The 21,479-nt window shown below is 36.0% G+C and overlaps 1 protein-coding gene across 1 annotated transcript in view; it reads left to right on the top strand.

Moving 5' to 3' along the window:
- Nucleotides 1-15,809, top strand: part of LOC117176660 (UPF0430 protein CG31712-like) — a 23,258-nt gene extending 7,449 nt beyond the window's left edge. The window contains exons 3-4 of the mRNA XM_033366913.1: nucleotides 615-777; nucleotides 15,628-15,809. Coding sequence (XP_033222804.1) covers nucleotides 615-777; nucleotides 15,628-15,809 — 345 coding nt within the window. The remainder of the gene's footprint in view (nucleotides 1-614; nucleotides 778-15,627) is intronic.
- Nucleotides 15,810-21,479: the final 5,670 nt, after the last annotated feature.

Genomic DNA, 21,479 nt, shown 5'->3' with positions numbered 1-21,479 from the left:
CTTCCCGCCCGACGACGCGTGGGAAAAGGGGCAGAGATGTGACCTAAGTTTTTTCTGGTTCAAGTAACAGGGGTGCCTTCCCGCCCCCCATGACGCGTGGGAAAAGGGGCAGGAGTGTGGCCTTACAATATTTCTGTGACCAGTCACAGGGGTGCCTTCCCGCCTCCACGACGCGTGGGAAAAAGGGCAGGAGTGTGATCTTACATTATTTCTGTGACCCAACCGAAACCAATGGAGAATGTTCATTGTTTTTTTTTTATAAAAATCGAAATATCACTAATTTTCTTGGAAAATATCATTCGTAAAAAAAATGTGTTATACAAAAAACGGGTATTTTTGTACGATCTACAACTTTTGTTGGAAACATTTTGCGAGATTTTGCATATTGGCTGAGATAAACGCAAAAAAAGCATTTTTTAAATGTTTTTTTCGCAATTTCACCATGAAAATCGCTGAGTCGGCAATTTTCACTATCATTTTCGTAATCAGCGCGTCAAAATACATAAGTATACGCAGTGTAAAGGAAATCGTCACGTTCACCTATTCTGAACTGCACCCGAAAATATATATGAGGAAAGCCTTTTAAAATCAAATTATAATGTTTTTTTAAACAGATAAGTGACGACGAGTTATCGAGTAATAGAGAAAGCTCAGTTGGAGAGCACCGCGATAATTCAGTATGTGATTCTATACAATTACAGACAATACTGGAAAGAATGTATAGCCTTGAAGAAGAAAATAGGCAAAGAAGAGCCTGTCTTACAATTCTAGCAGGAGGTAAATATTTGGGATGCCCCAGTAATACATAACTGAAATTTGTTAGGTGTATGTTAATTTAAAAAATTAAATTGATGCTTGACCAAATAACTCGCTTTTCCTAGGAAAAAAAAGTTACCATTCCGTATTCATTACACCGTAAACCCCAGGAATAAAGTTTATTTTCAAATTGGATAAAAACGCTGCAGCGCGTTCAATTGACAAAAGGTAAAATTTATCTGACGAAAACCTTTATTTGAGATTTGTGAAATGTCAAACGGCTACGCCTAGGTTTACCGAAAAAATGTCCTTCATAAACTTGAAAACCCTCGCGGTACTGTTTAAGTTTATCTTTCGCCAGGTAAATTTTATCTTCTGCCAAATAAACGTGATGCAGCGTTTTATCTAATTTAAAGATAAAATTTATTTCTGGGGTTCACAGTGTAGGGATAACAACAAATTTATTTTTTTTATACTTAGGGAAAATAATGCTAATAGCGAAGTGATTGTGTCCATGTATATGACATCGACTTTTTGTATTCATAGATTCGAATAAAATTCCTGTCGTGAATGTACGATGAAAAGAAAAGGAATCCTCAATGATCATTTCTTCAAATGCTACGAAATCACAAGACACTGATTTAGAGCAAATGGAAAACTTTATCTGTACAGAAGTACACACAGAACCATTTCACTATTGCTAATGATATAGACATTATAATAGAACGGCGTAATCATCCTGAAGAATTGCTCAAGATTGAAAAGAAGCTTGTATTTTTTGCGATTCAGATCATATAAATCTAATAAATTTAAAAAATGCATTGCTGGAAGTTTCTATTTGATGTATGAGAAACAAGATTTAAACAAGTTAAGAGGGGTTGCTAACTGTTAATTACTATTTTTATTTAACTTAAAAAACGTTATAAGAAATTTCCTTTCGTTTACATAAACGCCTGCGCCTAACAAAACCAAAGTTTTGTAAGAAGGAAAGCGTAATTTTGAAAATTGATGATTGCGCGGTTACACAACGATACCATATTATAGTAACAAAGGTTTAACATTACTTATCTCTAGAATGGAATCCTTCAAATGATCGGTCTTTACATTATGTCAAAATGTCCACTACTGAAGCATGTGCACTTATGTCTGTATTCTAAGACTCTAATTAATATGCAACCTGTATCCCATTGTACGTATTTGTAATATTATGAGGCTACCATTTGACTCAATTGATCCTTCATTGTTACAGATATCAGATAATATATTTAAAGAAACAGATTTCGAAAAATTAAACGAAGACGTTGGTAAATTTAACTCACCGATGCCAGCAAAGAAGAAATGGCTACATCAAGCACAATGTAAAGAGTCGACTACTATGTAATTATTTAAATTCTACCGGACCAGAAATAGCTGAAGAACCTGTTCCTTTAGATAAAAGCATAGAAGTGAGCAGTCTTGACGAAACCAAGTCCTTCTGATGCAATTGGAGAAGAACATGCTATAGTCCCTGCAGAGGTGCACATACTTTTCTCATACATTTAAACTTGGTTCCTAATATATTCCTGATATAATCCTTTTCAGTTATGTAATATGGATGCAATTAGGTCTTTTCACTTACTATTCATTAGAAAAAAATGCAGCTTATTTTCCCATAGTCAAGTGCAATAACAAATACAATTCATTTATATTGATAAAAATGATTTAAACTGAATATATTTACGAAGTTAATTTATCCAATGCTTTATTTGTGCAGGATGCGAAAAAGTTACGCTAACTCAATGTTTTTCTTTGTGTTCTGAACAAATGCGACATTGACTAGATTAATTCGGTATATATTTCTATTCTAAAAACTACGAAAAGTATAAATAAATTGTATTTTTTTTTGGAAAACTAACTGAAGTTTTTTCAAAATCAATAGTCAGTAAAAATACCTAATATAACAATATTGCTGATACATTTTTCGGGCGGTAAAACAACCCACAAGCCACAACAAGCCAATAAAACACAAAGTAAGCCTTTATTTTATTATTTCATATCTTTCACATTTATTGCTGCGAATTTGCATTAAGTAATATATTTTCTTGAGGTTTATACATTCCTTTTGAATCTCTGTGTACCCGCAACATCCGTGGACATATTTCCCCCATCAGGTATTTTTACTTACTATTCGTTTTCAAAAAATCGTTTATTTTCTCTTCAGCGATTGCACAATAAACATAATTTATTCGTATTTTTCTTAGTTTCCTAAATAAAAAATATATTAACCCAGTTCATATAGTTAATCGTGTCTATGCAGAGAACAAAAAAGTGACATTGACTTAAGAAATTAGTTGCGTGGATCGTTGAGAAGCAAATTTAAGGTTAGTTTTGGCACATTTAGTAGCCTTTAGTTTACTCTCGGAAGTAACGTCCTTTTTCTGTATGTCCTGTATAAACAGATCATTGACTAGTTCAACTTAGTATAATGTTTTATTCTGAAAATCATGAAAATTTCGAATCAATTGTGTTTTTTATTTGACTTGCTCAGGAATAAACAAAGTACAAGTACTGTGGCTAAATGCAACAGAGACAGTGTTTCTATTTATACATCGGACTTTGTCCTCTGCGATTGCTTTTCTCCACTCGTCCGCGCCATTCCTGTTTACAGCTTTTTGGTAAGTTAAGGGTACATAGTCCACCGAATTGCTTCGTATCTCTTTGGCAGCTGGATTTTGCTGTGATGACGCAATTTTCATTGCGAATTCTCTTTGTTGGTGGAGATATTTCCTTCCGGAAAACTAGGTCCTTCTCTGTCCTGTTCCAAGGAAATATTCAGGAAAGTTCATTTCGCCGAACACCTTGTCGACTACGTGTTTTCCATTGGAATATTCGATGAAAATGAAGTCTCTGGATAAAATGATGCTTGATGTCGGGTTTCATTCCATACCAAATCTCGAATGGAGTTTTTAGCCACTTATTCTTCGAAGTAGTTAGGTTACGTACATAAACCGTTGTCTTGACAACCTCTTCTCAAGTGACTTTGAAAAGGTAAACGGTGAAATTTCCCGAGTTGACGCATTTTTAAAAAATGCATCGACATCTAACAGCTTCAGACTGCTCACGACGCTATTTTTTGCCGTACCACGGATAGTTTTATATACATTTTTATACATTTATACAAACGGATAGAATTGTTCACGTGACTTAAACGTTCGCGCCACACTTTAAATTTGTCATCGAATTATTTGCTTCGATGTTTTCGCATTCCCTTAGGGCAAAATGAAGAACATCGCCTTAGCATCGTCCACAGACAGATAACAAGTCTAGGATAATTAGAATCGAGAGCTTCCGGTAGTTAATCCAGGCTATTGGCAGGACACGTCTGCTAAACATTTTTTCTAGCCACGTTGTTCGTACATCTGTCTCCATACAGGCTCAATTTTTCTAACAATCCTGTCCTTTAGGACATTTGTAAAGATTTTATACAGTGTGTTCAAACAAGTTATTGGCCCGTCATTCTCTGAGATGAATAAGTTGCCCTATTTCAGTAGAAATATAGTGTGTCCGAACAGCAGCCACTGCAGAATGGGCGTTTCCTACTTTGAATATAAGGTGAATATGCAGGCCAGATGTTAGTGTGTAGAAGTAAACTTTTTCCACCAGGAGTTCTTGGTACCATCTTTTAGTAAAAAAACATAGCGGAAAGCTGGTAGAACGTGCTGTGTGTGCTGTGCCTATTTTTCGATTAAAGTATAAATAGTTCGCGTATTTTACTGTTAGCATGATTGCCCATGATTTCTGGTTCACTGATGGCTGCTGTTTTATGTTATCTAGTGTCTGCAATATATGAGTGGTATAAAAAGGATTGATTTGTGTTTTCAAAATCCTGTAAATTTTAGTGTCTTGAACTGGAACTAATACGTGTGAATCAGGACTTGTTTTTATGGGCTGAATGTGCCTCACAAATCTACAGGACATGGGAAGCTCTTTCCGTTTTTATATAATTGCTTGATCATTGCGTAACAGTATTGTACTCATCTTTTGCTTACATTTTTTAATAATGACATTTTTAACAAATCACGTGGCAGATGTAAACAACCTTTCACACTTAAATCTACTATTATTAGTTGCTGCGTCTGTAAAATTAAATATCATGAAGCATGTAAGCAAGTCCTCTTTCCATTTAGTGGTGATATTGTTAATAAAATAAAACAACATATGAGAATTGGAAAGTAGTTAAATCCAATATACTTAGAATAATAAAAATTGTATTTCAGTCGATAGATATAACTAAATAAGAACTTCGTTCCTGTATCTCCAAATTGAAATAATTTTTGATATTGTCTGATATTGATATTGTTGGTGCTAAAGTCTTTATAGATTCTTAGTGTTATATCATTCTTGCATTATACATACCTCCATCGATATCAGGCCATGCGCTTGAATCATTATTAGAGGCCCTTACATTAAGACGTGACTTTTGGAGTCACAAATTACTCATTGCTGGTGACGTTTATACATACATCTGAATATGAGAAATTTTGTGATTCTGGCATACTAGATAGTAAATCAGTATGCTTAACCTCTTTCATGCAATTTTTTCATCTTAAGAAAACCAATAATATCTTAAATAAGAATGGTCGACCTTTCGATTTAATTTTTTCCAATTCTATCAATATCACTACTAAATGCGAACTTCCAATTATTCCTGAGGATGGGCACCACACCGCTTCAACAATAAATCTTATTTCTCAATCTCGTTGGTATACTGTTAATTTCGCAAATCAAATTCTACCAAACCAGGCTTGTGAGCTTTCATATAATATACTCTACATGCTTTTTAACATTTACGTTTCTAAGTTTAATACTATTAGGATCAAATTCAATCATCCACCGTGGTTTACAAAAGATATTTTTGATAACATTAGCTTAATAGACAAGCATAGATCTAAATTTCATATTCCCAAGGATCCATATTACAAAAAATTGTATAAAACCCTTAAGAAAAAATTAGATATTGATTTGAACTCTTCTTTTAAACAGTATAACAGTGATATAGAAAGCGGGATTATTACCAATCCTACTTGCTGTTGGTCCTATTTAAATAAACAGAAGGGAATTACGTGGTATTCAGGGTTTATGATATATAACAATGTTGAGTTTCTCAATCCTGCAGATGTTGTGAATTCTTTTGTACATTATTTTGTGAGAGATTATAACCCGCCTGATCACTCAAAACCTGATTGGAATGACAAATATCCTGTTCTTATCGAAAGACTATTATTGCCTGGCCATATTAATATAGTTCAATTTGAAGGATTAAATAATACCTAAACAGAGTGTTCGGGTGTTCAGAATACTTTTAAATATTTTTGAATTCCTTGAAAAAACTGAATCGAAAATGCTTTATACCAAAAATTAATTAGAAGCTTAATTCGGGAGTTATGTTGAAGAGCAGGTTTTTATGTTCTTTCACTTTTCGATTTGCCGGGAAACCTTGCGATTAAATTAAGCAGAGGGTGAAGTCACTAAGAAGGCAGACATTTCACTTAATCCTATTTTTTAAAATAATCACTAAATAATTATGGTTCGTTATTTATTAAGCGATAGTTGAAAGTTTTTAAAATTAGGTTTGAATATTTATTTAATTTATTACGAAATTTCATTGCCGGATCCGCACACATGATGCTTTCGTTTCTTTCTCCCGATTTGTACTAATTTTTGCCGCTGCGAGCGATCAAGAAAATTAGGAAGAAAATGATTAAGTCACACTCTCATATGTCACCCAGGCAGAGTATATCAATTAATTTCACCTGCGTGAACATACCACCCGTCTCGTTCTTACACCAAAGAACGAAATACATCAAACTCCGACATCGTGAAGAAATCGATTTTACGAGTAACCTTTAAAGTAAAAATAAATGGTAAAAATACAATCTTATATAAATAAAGCAAGCAGAATTTGCTGTAGACAGTACAATTAAATTATTTCTAAACTTTAATCCGAAGGCTTAACAAAGGACCCTTGAGTGTCGACTACTCTATTGATGTAGCCTCTCTGCTTGTTCTTTATTATCGAATTCTTATTTCAATTACAGCCTCCCTGCTTGTTATTTATGATCGTATTTTTATTTCAATTTCGGAAAGGACTTTAATAATAATAATAATAAATAAAGCCTTGAAAATTAAGTAATAATAAAGCCTTTAAAACATTCAAACGAGCTTCCTGGACCTTTAAATATATCTGATTGCCTGCGGAGAATTTCTCAGACCTTCTCAGGGCCTTGAGAATCTTTAGCATATACTCTGCGATTTCTATCGGTAGGGCAGTCCTCAAAATTACTTCATTAAAAAAATTTGGTTCTTTTAATTTAGCAGAATTTTCTCATTCAAATCGTTATGTATTTCATATTTCACACGTGACCTAGTGAAACTCCTATGCGCATTTAAATTAAACTTTGAACGGAAATCAAATAGGATTTGTGATTTTACTTGATATTTTGTTACAAATAAGGTTAGAAAATAAATTCAATTGTTATGTTACCTGGATGTCATTTTTGATGTTTGTTAAAAAAAGTTTGTTATACAATTTTCGGTTAGGATTAATATTTCGTCAAAATTGTGAAGAATGAATTCTATTTTCTAATCTTATTTGTAACGAAATGTCAAATTTTCTTTTTTCGTTCTCGTGTCGTTTAATTTTAATAACAATCTCATCAAATTTCACAATATTTTTATAATGAAAAAATGTTTTTATTATTTTTTTTTATAGAACAATTAATTAAGAATTAGAACTGAGAGGATGGTTCTTTTAATTTTACAACTTAAATCGACCTTAATGAAATTTTATTCCTGATGAGGAGAGTGTTATACTCTCGAAACGTTAAAAGTTTTATATTCAATAAAGGATCTAACATCTATTCCTTTAATTTTTTTGTCTGAAGTAAGTCATCTCCACTAGAAAATAACCACTATACAATATAAAATGAACTAAAACGAAAGATGATCTACAGCATATCAACAACATCGATTTACAACAATTATAATTATAATATTGATAAATCGATCACAGAGAGCTGTGACTCGAATCAATTTCGGTCAAGAAGAAATTCTATCTGAGAGTTTTTCTAAAAGTGATTTCTCGATTTGAGTAAAATATAAATATACTTCTGATATTTTCTTATTTTTATCTTTTTTTTGCATACGTTAAAAGACATTTTTTCTTTTCGAAGTCTTTCACAAAAATTCTAGGTAATTCTTCCGGTATAAGACAAGACCGCGTGAAATGCAATCCGTGGCGTTCAATTCCGCGGAAACACGATTCCACTCAGCTTCAGAAATACTTGTCTTGATTAGTGAAACCAGCTACAAATATAGGCCAAGTGAATGGATTTTTACTAAGCCAGGATAGTACTGTGGTCGAATCTGACCAACAATACATGGGTCCTGTTAAAAGATTAATTTCATCCTTGACTTGCTGTGGAAACTTAGACAGAAGAAAGGCGGCACACAGCTCTAAGCGAGGAACACTAGCAGTTAGATAGGAGCTGTTTTTGATTTAGCTACTAGAAGAGTTGTTTTAACTAAATTCTGTTGATCGACCACTCTTACATAAATAACTGCACCATACGCTTTTGTAGAAGCGTCAGCGAACCCGCGCAATTGTGTGGATAGAAGAGGTAGATCTGTATAATAGTAATTCCAGCGTTTCTGTAAGTCTTGTGGAAGTGTCTCATCCCAATCTAACTTTCTAAGCCAGAGCTCTTGAATTAGCATTTTTGCTACTGTTGTAATGGGAGCTAACCATCCATTAGGATCAAAAAGCCTAGCAATAAGAGATAAAAACTATACGTTTTGTTGCAATTTTGTTAGCAATTGACAATGTGCTAACTCTCTGGAAGGTCCGCGTAAGCAAACTATCATTTATAAATCTACATCTTTTGGATCTACCAAAATTGACGGAACATTTTACTTATGTCTGCTGTCATACAATAACGATAATTTCGCCATCGTAGGATGACAGCTTTCAACTCATTCTGGAGTTTCGGAACGACCATAAGAAAGTCATTCAATGATTTTTCAGAGGAAGTAGGAATAGAGGCATTAAAAACTACTCGTACTGGAGTACTACTACTCGACTCGCGTATGACTGGATGATGAGGAAAATATACCGATGCGCAATTCGAAAGAATTTGTTTGAAATCACTTGCAAGTCGACGCATATGATCAAGAGATTCATATTCGTCAAGAAATTCGTCATACTTTTTTGCTAGATCTGTGTTTTTAGCGAGTCGACGTTCCACACTATAGAGTGTAGATAAAGCTCTATGAAAAGAATTTCCAAAAGAATCGAGAGTTTCTTCCTTCAAGGTACGCGTGCGACATATTGTCCATCTTTAGTACGCCAATGTGTCTGAGGAAAATGATTCTCACAACGTTGCTTTTCTGTAGTGAGCATAGATTGTTGTGGAACATCTTCTAATTCCAAAAATATTTGAAGATCAAAGTTTATATCTTTCAATGTAGAGACATAATTTATTCTCAGCTTCGACCTAGTCTGAGAACCTTTATTCAGAATAGGACCCGAAAGAATCCATCCGACGATACTAGATTGTGCAGTTATGGATCCAGGAGGTCCTTGACACAACCCTGGCAATAGAAGCGAGCCATAATAATCAGCACCAATGACGATATCTATCTTCTCCTAACTAAAGGGTTCAGGATCTGCTAGATGAAGATCACGCAGGTGATCATACGTAGAATTAATTTCTAATTGTACAGGGTTATAATTCATTAGGCGTGGCAAAGTATAGATAGTAATCTGAAGTTTAATTTATTTGTTATTTACTGGTGAAACAATTAAATCAACTCACGCTTTAGCCACCCAAATCAATAGCTCACCGGTCGCAGTCACCTTAATCATGACTGGAACGCGTTTAGGTCACAAAGAATTCACCAATGATTCAGATACAAAGGTAGCATCAGAAGAACATGTTCCAGTCAGTAGAACATGTGAGACATGGTTTCGTCAATTTAAAAGTGGAGATTTCAATTTAACAGACAATGAACATCCTGGTGCAGCGAAAAATTCGAAGACGAGGAACTGAAGATGTGGTTGAAGTTATGAACGTTCAAATGAACGAAATTTTTTACTGATGACTTTAAAAACCATGAAAAGTGCTAAAATGTTTGTTATTTTATGTTGTAAATAATTTATTATTGCCGAAAAATTATAATACATAATTTTATATAATATATAATATATAATTTTATATAATATTTATGGGTAAAATAGAAATGTCGAAAAATATTTCGTTCATTTGAACGTGCATGGAAAATGGGTACCACACCAACTGAACGATAGAGAAATGGAAAATCGAAAAAACATTTGTGTAATGCTGCTCGAGCGGTTCGAAAGGAAATCTTTTCTACATCGAATTGTCACGCGGGACGAAAAATGGATTTATTTCGAGCACCTGAAGCGGAAAAAATCATGGCTTTCACCTGATGAGGTCGACCCATCGACTCCGAAGCCAAATCGCTTTGGCCGTAAGACAATGCGGATCGCCAACGATAAAAAATTATTAATTTGAATCATGCGTTGATCGAAAAACGGCCAGAATGGGTCCGAAGACATGACAAAGTTATCCTACAACATGACAACGCACAGTCTCATACCGCTAAAGGAGTGAAAAACACATTAAAAGAATTGAATTGGGAAATATTATCGCATCCGCCGTACTCTCCAGACCTCGCCCCGTCCAACTATCACCTTTTCGCATCGATGGGATGAGAAAAAGTTTTTTTGGAATGGTATCCATGATTTGTCTGAAAGATTAACGAAATGTGTAGAATCCAATGGTCAATAGTTTAAATAAAATTTTTTTGAGATTTCCTTGAGGATTAAGTGTTTTCTTTATTTAAAAACCGGCAAATTTCAACTAACACCCCTGGTAACAATAATTTATCGACCGTTATAAGAACGGATTTTAATTTTGGCAGTAGCTAATAAGGTCGGACTACTTTTAGAACAGCAGTAGCGAGTAAACATACGTTATTCGAATTGGCATTACTAGTAGTACTTACAACATTTCCAGAATTAAGAGTCTGAATATTCGAATTTTTATTTTCTTCTTTATTACCGCTTACTTTATCAGACGAAGAAGATAAAGTTTGCTCGATGTGTAATGAAGTGTGATGATGCTTTTGACATTGAAAGCACGTGATTCTACTTTTACAATCTCGAATTCAGGTTATTACCACGCGAGGTTCTTGAAGAATTGTCCAGAAGCATTTGTAAAGCTTCGAAAGTTCAAATTTTTTTATCTAAAAATTTTTGAAAATATTCGTATTTGGGATAATCACTACAGCTTGCTAGAAGCTTCTTCCAATCAGCGACTGAATTCTTGTTCAGTTGGTTAACTAGGAGATAAATCAATAAATGATCCCATTGATCAGTCGGTAATTTGCCTCAGAGACTATCCAGAGTATCTGGTAATTTGCCTGAGAGTATGCTATATGCTTAATAATTTGTGAGGCCTCATCTGTCAATTTCGTTATTAAATAATACAATTTTTGAACTTTGGGCAATCTAGCATTTTTATCAATCGCGGATTCAAACAAATCTTGAAAATTAGGCCATGCTAAATAATCACCAGGGAATTTAGGAATCTCAATATTGGGTAGTTTCATACCGTACTCGAGATAAATCGTTTGAGAATTATTAAATTCAAAGTATTTGTAGTCGTATTATTAGCAGTTACATTCACGACGCTTTCTTGTTCTAATCCACATATTATCTCATTGAAAAAATCAAGAGCTTTGAAAAATTGCCTTTCAGCCTCAAAGAATGCTGAGCCTTTACAATAATTAACTTTCGACTTATCTGGTTTAAGCGCTATTACAAATGCTGCAATTCTTATCTCGTTTTGCTCACATTTCCCCCATGTTTCCAGTAGCATCTTCTTTCTGCCTTCTGCAACTGCCAATGATGCTTCTCCTGCATCAATTTCTTGAAAAGGGAGAACCGACCTCTTTAGTTTTCAAGGAGCAAACCTTGTTCTCCAATTATGGTTTCCATTATCACAAAACGTCAATTTCATCCACTTAGAAATTCCCCGAAAAATAAATTTTTTGTTATTTTGTTCACGGAAGTGAACGTAATGTTAACAAAAAGTGAACTGCTCACGAGAGTAACTAAAGTTCCTTTCTATGATGAAATCAAATTTCAATTTTACGTGTACGTGTTTACGAAAAAGAACTGAAAAGACTTAAATAGAGAAAAACTATTGAGTTAGGTACCGGTAGGACCTGTGCGAGAAAAGAAGCATCATAAGAGTTTGTTACACATGAAGAAATTCTCAGCTGTTTAAGTAAAATCGATAATAAAGGGAAACAGTTGTCATTACATCAGGATAGATTCTTATCTCAGGACGAACTCGTTTATTCCAGTTGGCAAGTCCGTGACGTCGTTGAACTGTTGAAGGGGGAAGAATCATTCGAATTTTCCCAATTTACTGATTACGACGCATGCGTCTGTTAATTCATGCGCAATTCGATAAAAGTTCATTCAAACTTTTTACAGCAACTTTAGGTTCAGAACAATGAACCAATACGCTGTAGACTGCACTTTCGAGACAATTTACTTGGCTGTGCCTTACACTTAATATCATAGAGAGTTTTCACGCACAACGAAAATTAGCGTGATTCTTCGCATCCTCTTCTTGTTAAAATTGATTCGTAGTTTAATCGACAGTCTTGAACTGGTACAAATTATTACGTTTAATATATCTACGCGATTAAAAAGATCTAGAGACCTACTCTACTTGGCTTGCAGCTTAGATCCTCGATCACAAATCTATACCATGTGTTATTACCTGAATAGGGGGCATGTCTGTTCTCGCGATGATATTGATTTCTTCACAGTATCAGTATATACTTTTTGAAATATAGTCTGCGAATTTACCTCAAACTCAACAACACAATATATGTTATACATAATATTGTAAGCTCTTCGTTTAGTTCAAATACTACTACTATTTATTTATATAAATATAGGCCACATAATTTACTTATGAAGCTCTGTGATTGGCCACTGACTGTTAAGCTTATTCCATCAACTAATAAATAAAAAATAAAATAGATCTGATCCTCCATCGGAAAAGTTCTTTGTACCTTAAGCAAATGATATTATCATTATCTTCTTTCAACTCGAGTGTTTTCTCAATCTCGATGTTTTCTCGTCAAAAAGTATGATTGAAGATCCTCAGTCTTTAGGCGAATTTTTGTATCCTTTCCGTGAACGGTCTACCAGATATTATGAAGTTAATCACACACCGAACACGGAACACATTCTGGCTTGCCCATCCAATTTTTTTGTTCAGTTAATGGAAGCTTCTCTTGGTCCTTTGAGTCCAGACGTTGGACTCCTCCGAGATATCCTTACGAAGTGAGGCATACATTTTTTAAAGATTTTGGGGCTCATGAGGCTCACATCCTTATCTTCGTTTGCAGCTTCTTCAAGTAGCGGTTGGGGATGCGCTTCGTATACATATCCAGTTTTTGAGAGGTAGGCACGGTGATTTCATAATGACTGATATGAAACGTGCTGAAGGTATGGCTGTTTCTGCCACCACAGAGAGTGCATAAGCGCCACAAAGTCTGGAAAGTCATCCTTGAGTTGATTCGTCTATTCAATGTGAGCGTTTCGCCGGTTCTTCGTCGTGTTGCATTCTAGATTATTTTCAGCACCCTGAACTCTACGGTGATCGGCACTGCTTTCTGTCTCATCGTCGGATGCTCTGTGCATTCGATCGTTTTGAACCGTGTTAGAGGTGTGTTGGAATGCGTGAAAACTGCGAGTACAATAAATACGTACGCTTAAATTTAACTAAAGTGTGTGTGTAATAAGTATGACCGGTAGCCAGTTTGACTGTTTGACTGTTTGACTGTTAAAAGTATTAATTATAAGAGTTTCGTTTTTAAAGTGAAGAAACCATTTTGCTTCAAGTTCTTAGAAGTAAATGTTTGAAAACTAAGTCAACTTGCCAATAAAAGTGTATTTTGTGACTACTCCTAAATCTTCTTATATTTACGTTTAAAAGTTTCATAAAAAAATCTGGATTTAGGAATACCTAGACTGTTATGTTAACATTTGGGAGCTCGTCCGAGATCTGAGGTGAATTTAAGATGCAAATAAAGTGAAAAATAAAGAATTTCCTTGAATGTGTACAAAAATTCAACACGGTGTCGTGTCGGTTCAATTCAAATCTCAGAGCTCGGGCTTCTTAATTTATCTCATACTCTGAACGTTATCCGAATTCGTACTTTACGTACTACTGAACTGTGCGGCATTAACATTATAGAAATTTTTCTTCAGTTTTTTGTCCAAAGGAGACACTGTAACGTGTGGGATTTTAAGTTTTGTGTGGGTGTTGGTATGTGCTTGTTTAGATTAGGCCCACCTATACGGGTTACATTACTATCATACTCTCGTATGCGAGGAGAGATCTAATGTCAGCGTGAGGTTAAGTCAAAAACTTTTTTTGTTTAAAGCATCTTTCTAAGTGAGTCTTTCTTCTCACGTAATTTCTTTACATTTTTTTAATTATAAATTTGTAAGGTTACTCTTTATACATTACTAAAAAATTCGAAAACCTACTCGTAAAATTGATTTGCCTTATACAGAGTTTTTATAAGGTAAACTACGAATTAAACAAAATAAATAGTTTGATTATTCTTTAAGTGTCAAGCGAAACAATCAGTAAAATGGCGGATGATTTAACGACATTAGGTAATGAACTGTCAAATTTACATCAAGCTATTTTAAGAACGGAATCGAATTTTAAAAAGATTGCTATAGCTACGCGAAATATCACTACTTTTCGAGGCCGTCTCTTATTATTAAAAGAAAAATGGTCAGAATGTCGTGAATTAGATACCAAAATTCATAATCTAGCCAGTTCCGAAAAGAAATTTTCTCTAGAGTATTTCGTGAAAAATCAATTTCTGACAATAGAAGATGCCTTTTTAGACGAATATGATTTTATTAACAATCAAATTGACACTTATATCTCACAACATTCAGAACATAATTCTGCTGCTTCTAGAGATCATAGTATTCAACATAACGTTAATATTCCCAAATTACCGAAAATTAATATTCCTTCTTTTTCGGGAAATTACACTGATTGGGAAAACTTTCGAGATTTATTCGAGGCACTTATAGTGCATAACGATTCTCTGTCTAGCATTGTACGCTTTCAATATTTAAAAACATCATTAACAGGAGAGGCAGAAATTTGATCAAACATGTTAAAATTACCGAGGCTAATTTTCAAACGACTTGGGAAAATATTAAAACGCGTTATGATAATAAAAGGTCTTTGATTATTGCTCATTTTAATCGCTAATATAACTAATGTTAATAATAATTCTGTAAGTGACATGAAACTACTTCGCGGTACCACCAATGATGCACTTTCTGCTTTAAAGAATTTAAACCGCCCTACCGATCAATGGGACGATATTATTGTTTTCTGGACGACGCGACGTCTTGATGTAGCGACATTAAAAGATTGGGAGACGCGGTTGGGACCGAGTACAGATTACTTATCCTATGAAACTTTGAAAGAATGTTGAGTCACGAGAATTAGAACCTTAGAAGCAATTCAAGTTGCGAAAACTGGAATAACGGATAAAAATAAAACCAACAAGTCGCAATCATGCTGCCTCTTCAAACTCTAAATGCATTTTCTGCAAAGATAATCACTCTCTTTTTAAGTGTAAAGATTTTTGTGCTTTGAGTGTTGATAAAAGAAAAAAGTTTGTACTTCAAAAACATGCGTGTTTCAATTGTTTCACTCCTGGGCATAAACCGTATGACTGTTCCAGTAAATTCACTGGTGCTAAATGTCGTCGCAAGCATAATGCTGTCAATCTCCAAAAGTTCTCGTTTAAAAACGTTGAATCCATTTTCTGATGGTTCCGTTATTCTGCGACTAGAAGGTGTCCTCCATCAAGCTCCAATTAGTACTGATGAGAGATATCCAGTGATACTACCTGGTAATCATTAAATTTCTGTACTTATCGCGCGACATGCGCACTTGCGATCATTACACGGTGGCATTCAGCTCACTTTGTACACTTAACCTCAAGGTTTTTAGGTTGTCAGAGATAGAAATTTGGTAAGAGGTCTCATACGTCACTGCGTCATTTGCGTACGTCAGAGAGCTACGTTTGTTCAATAATTAATGGGTAGCTTACCTGTTTTTGCACTATGAACTGCATTCACACACTCTAGTGTGGACTACGCCGGTCCCTTTCAGAATCGCTTTGCTCCAGGTAGAGAACAAAGGAGTTACTAGGGTTACGTATCTCTTTCTGTTTGTTGCGAAACCAGAGCTATTCATCTGGAGCTAGTATCAGACTGTACTTCTCAGGGCTTTTTATCAGCCTACATGCGTTTCATCGCGCGTAGAGGAATGCCTACTCACTAGGGTGGAGCAAATTTCCGAAATTTTGAAATTTTGGTTGGAATAGTGAAATTATATTGCCTATTGGGACAAATAACACGTCCTCAAAATTTTATTGAAAAATATTAAGTCCTTCACGTTCCATAACTTATGAGAAGTTTCCCAATATGAATCGGTCAAGGAGAAAAACCATAATATTCATTTTAGGCTTCAATTATTTCTTGGAAGGTGTTTCGTGGTTAATTTGTTTATTTAAAGTTCAAAAATTGAAGTTATGTTGATTAAAACGATTTAGCTCCATTCATTATCGATGAGGCTAGATCGATTATCGATGAAGCTAGATCGATTATCATCCTGTGATTTGGCACTGTGAATCACGTTTTCAGTCAGTCGCTTACAGAGTCGTGCTTTTCTTCATTTTGACGTTAAACCGATCGCTATTTTTGTGATTTTTCGTCTTATTGTGTGATCTATTTGCAGTTGAAATGCCGAAAGTGACAACAGGAGTGAAAATAGTTTGTGACATTTTAGGGGAAGCCAAAATCTGCTCGGATAATGTTTTAACCACACAAGGTGATGTTTTTCGACATTGTGTTTTCATTTTCGGTGTATTGTAAAAGGAAAGCAACACAGACCCATCCTCCCAGGGAATAATTTTGCAGATTGATAAGTACGTAAGCAGTTTATGGGAAAAGGCTTCACTCCCCATCGTCAGTCAAAAACAATCTTCCGCTAAAATTAAGAGGCTGCATAATTCGTACCAAAAACTGAAAAAGTTCCCCAAGAAACAACGTAACAGTGAGTCGTATAGAGACAGGAGGGCTAGTTTTCTCGACAAATGTAAGTGCCTTTTTGATATCTGTTCGTGCAAATGTCTCTCTTTCCGTTCTTGCTCTTATAAACGAACTAAAAAAGTTCCTTATGAAGAACAGTCTTTTTTAGAGGACCAACGCACACAGAGAACAATGGTTATTGGTTCAGTTGATAAAGAGGCTACAGCCCGTCTTCAAAGTCGTTTGTTCCGCAAGAAAAAGTCATTTCTCGGTCGAAAAAGCCAGGAAACTCAAATTGGGCCACAGCCTGGATGTTCATATAGTTGGGCAAGTAGAGCAGATTCACCAAAAGAAATATTTTCCCATGCAAGCATGAACATGAGCTTAGATGATGAATTTGTTGTCAAACCCAAAAAACCTAAAAAAGGAGTGCAATACATGACTGAAAAGATTCAAAATTTGGCCATTGCCTGTGGTCGTGCAGGGATCCCTGACAAGAAAGCATCCCTGATTGCAACTGCATTCATGAAAGACTTGGGAATCGAAGAAAATAAAGCTGTTCAGTTTATGCTTTGATTCAAGGAAGGACAAAACGATCAAAAAACTATAAAAAGGAAATCTATAACCACTGAAAGTGTTGTTGAAGAGCACATTAGTCTTGTTGAAGAGCCCGGTTCAATTTTCTTGGGGCACAAGGCCACAAGTGCAGGAACAGCAAAAGCGATTACCAAAGCTCTGGTGGACTTCATCTTTGAAAACAAACTCGCAATTGACGAGCTCTGTGTGCTAGGTTGCGACGGAACTGCAACCAATACAGGCTGGAAGGGTGGTGCGCTGGCAGAACTGGAGAAGACATTCCAAACATCTTTCCAATGAATGGTCTGCTTATTTTATGCCAATGAGCTTCCATTGCGACACCTTCTAAACACGTTGGATGGGGCGACCTTTGGTCCCACTAGTTACTCGGGGATATTGGGAAGCAGTTGTTAAATTGTGAAACCAACCAAATTGAACACTTTGAGCCTTTGGAGTCCAACATGCCACAGATGGCTGAAGGTTTGGACCTAAGTACAGATCAGAAGTACTTGTACGAAATGGTAACCGCAGTTTGTTGGGGGTAGTTCCAGAATCCCTTGCAAGGCGAAACCCTGGAAAAATTTCACACGCCAGGTGGCTCACTACTGCAAATTGTAATCTGCGTCTTTACGTCTCAACCGAGCGTCCCAGTGCTGTACTGAGAGACTTGGCAGAATACGCCAGCAAGGTTTATGCTCCTATGTGGTTTCAGATAAAAATGAAACCGACGTTCAAAGATGGGCCCAAACATTTGTTCAGCCTGATGCAGTTTACAAGATACCTCCCCAATAAACTAAAAGCCATTGTTGACCCAGTGATTAAGCGGAACGGATTTTGGGCTCACCCGGATAATTTATTGTTGGCAATGGTTTCTGAGAGCATGTCTGAGAACAAAGAAGATGCTCTGGACCTCATCAAGAAAATCAAGAAAGAACTCTAATCCAACGAGATTTTTTAAATACCACCATTGAACTTTAGGGCTAAGGATTACACTCAAATGATTGACTGGAATGCAGTAAAGCCTGTAGCAGAACCGCCTGTCATACGAATACTTGCTCCCGACTTGACTTGGGAACAATTAGAGGATATCCCCCTATTTCCATGTCATACTCAAGCAGTGGAAAGGTGTATTAACCTGGCCACAGAAGCATCTGGAAAAGTCTGCGAAGAGAAAGAGCGCGATAGCTACATCTTTAACAAAATTGAATCCCAGAAGAAAAACCCTCGCCTGAACACAAAAAAAGATTTTACGAATTGACTGACGATTCCGTAGGGGATTAATACACTCAGAAATCATGTTAATACAACCTCATTTATTGCTCATCATCTTTAAGTTGAGAAATAAACGCCATTTCCTGTTTACGTGCATTTATGAATTTATGTCATATAAGTCCATACCTATTCATTAAAAATGAAGTTATGGAACCTGAAGGAATTTTTTGATCACTCTGAAACTTGGCAAACATCTTTTTCAGGTCATATGGCAACATAATTTCCCTATTCCATATAAAAATTAAAAAAATTTTTTTTTTACAAATTTGCTCCACCCTACTGCTCACCTTTACAGCAATAATGGTACCACCTTTCAAGGTGATAATCGAGAATTAAGAGAAAACGCGGCTCAATTACATCGAGACCCGAATCTTGTTAATTTTTTATCAGTCGAGAGAACTATGTGGCATTTTATTCCATCGGCCGCCCCTAACTTTGGTGTTCTTTGAGAAGCAGGGGTGAAAAGTCTAAAACATCATTCACGTAGATGTGTTGGATCACATACTTCAACGTTTGAAGAGTTCTTTACCACTTTATTTTAAATCAAAGCTTGTCTCAACTCGAGACCTATTGGACCACATTCTGAAGATTCCAATAATTTCTCCTATCTCACTCCAGGACATTTTTTGATAGGGGCTCCACTCACGATTCCTCCAGAGCCATCTGTAGAATTCATACTCTAAAATAGAATGAAAAGATGGCAAATCGTTTAGCGTATAACTGAATGCATGCTTCACAGCAACGCTACAAATGGAAAGAACAGGATCCTAATATTAAAACGGGTGAAATAGTGCTTATCAGGCATGATTCGCTCCCTCCTTTTAAATGACAAATGGGGCGCATACTTAAATGCTACCCAGGAAAAGACGGTCTGATTCGTACCGTTCGCGTTAAAACTGCTACTTCGGAATTCGATCGACCAATTTCAAATGCATCTTAGATTTCTTGCACCACGGGCGGCTTACAGAATCAGCAATATCTGAATAAATTCGTGCTAAATGCTCAGCACGAAGCGGGCGGTATGTTAGAGGTGTGTAAGAATGCGTGAAAACTGCGAGTAAAATAAATATGTACGCTGAAATTTAACTATATATAGAGTGTGTGTGTGTGTGTGTGTGTGTGTGTGTAATAAGTGTGACCGGTAGCCAGTTTGAGTACTTCCAAGCTCTGAAGGGATCATTCTCGCAACAAGAAACGATTCCTAAACTGTTAAAAGTATTCATTATGAAAGTTTCGTTTTTAGAGAGAAGAAACTATCTTGCTTCGAGTGCTTGAAAATAAATGGTAGGAAACTAAGTCTACTTGTCTACTTTGATAGTGTCATTTTTTGTTTCCATAAGCGGCTAGAGAAACGGGTTGGGCCGCCCTTTTAGATCCCCCATGCAAGGGTAAGACTGCATACTCTGAGAGGTCACCCAGTATCCCAATCTTACCATTTAAGACACCTGATCTATCGCACGTTTAACACACTTTGGCTTGGGGGTTAATTCATTCAGAACCATTCCTAGCCACATATACACACATACATACAAGCATACACACACAAACTTACTTCTGCGGCAAACCTGGAAATCAAAAGCATAAATTCATTTATGTATCCAGCACCTGGGTGCTGGAAAGACTTATACATACCTGGGTGTGCCACAGAGCTGCATTCCATGCGTGACATCTATAATCGATGTTCTCTGAAGCAGATTAAAACTTTTCATACGTCAGATTTAATCTTCCGAACTACTGGCCAGGAACAAAGGATCTGCAATGGAGATTCTTGCCGTCCCGGTAGTACTGTATTCATTTAAAGTGATGCTCATGAACAAAAGCATGCAGTTTAAGACTTCTGCTAGGCAACTCTACATCTCACGCCGTCAAGATGCTCGTGAAATACTGAACCTTAAATTTCTTTGCAACAGGATTATTCAGGGAACATTACATATTGTCACAAATAAGCAAGATTCTTTCTTTGAAATTACGAACAAGCATGAAGAGGTGGGCAAATGAGCGTTTCTGTACATAGCAGCGGAGGAAGCTCCTGAAACACTTCGACTTGACTTCAGTAACAGAGATGAGCGCATCGCATTAAATCTTATCCATCTCGAGTACTCACTCCTCAAAGCCCGGATTTCGAAAGCACAGGAGAAAAACTTCCGTAAATGAGAAAAACCGCTCTTACTGAACTTCATATTCTCGACAATTGTTTCTATTGCGCACTCGATGCCCGACATAGTTCTCCTTGACTTCGAGATACGAACCAAGGATAATGAAAAAAAGAGAGGTAAAAAGAACTTACAAGGGAGTTTCGACGGTTACACTTGCAATATTTTATTAAGCAAATCGTCCTGATCACCGCAGCTTTATACAGTGACAAGCTTTTGCTGATTAATAGTGTAAGAAGCATCTCCACGTATCAAGAACATGCTAAACCACTTGCCGGGGAAAATGCAGAGAACGGTCATCCTTGGGTCACTCCGTGTTCTTAGGGTGCACGTAAGGTTTGCCGGATCATCGTATCGAGTCCATTACAGACTGTAAGCACCTTTATAACGGCCGTGTGTTGTAGTCACGGCTTAAATTTTACCGCGATTTTGCTTGGAGCGGGTGCAGTTTGTTTAATTAGCACCCGCTTACCGCGAAATCTCACCGTTGTGCTTAT

This window comes from Belonocnema kinseyi, chromosome 7 (genome assembly GCF_010883055.1).
Source record: "Belonocnema kinseyi isolate 2016_QV_RU_SX_M_011 chromosome 7, B_treatae_v1, whole genome shotgun sequence".
Lineage (NCBI taxonomy): Eukaryota > Metazoa > Arthropoda > Insecta > Hymenoptera > Cynipidae > Belonocnema > Belonocnema kinseyi.
This window is presented reverse-complemented; position numbering and strand designations above follow the sequence as displayed.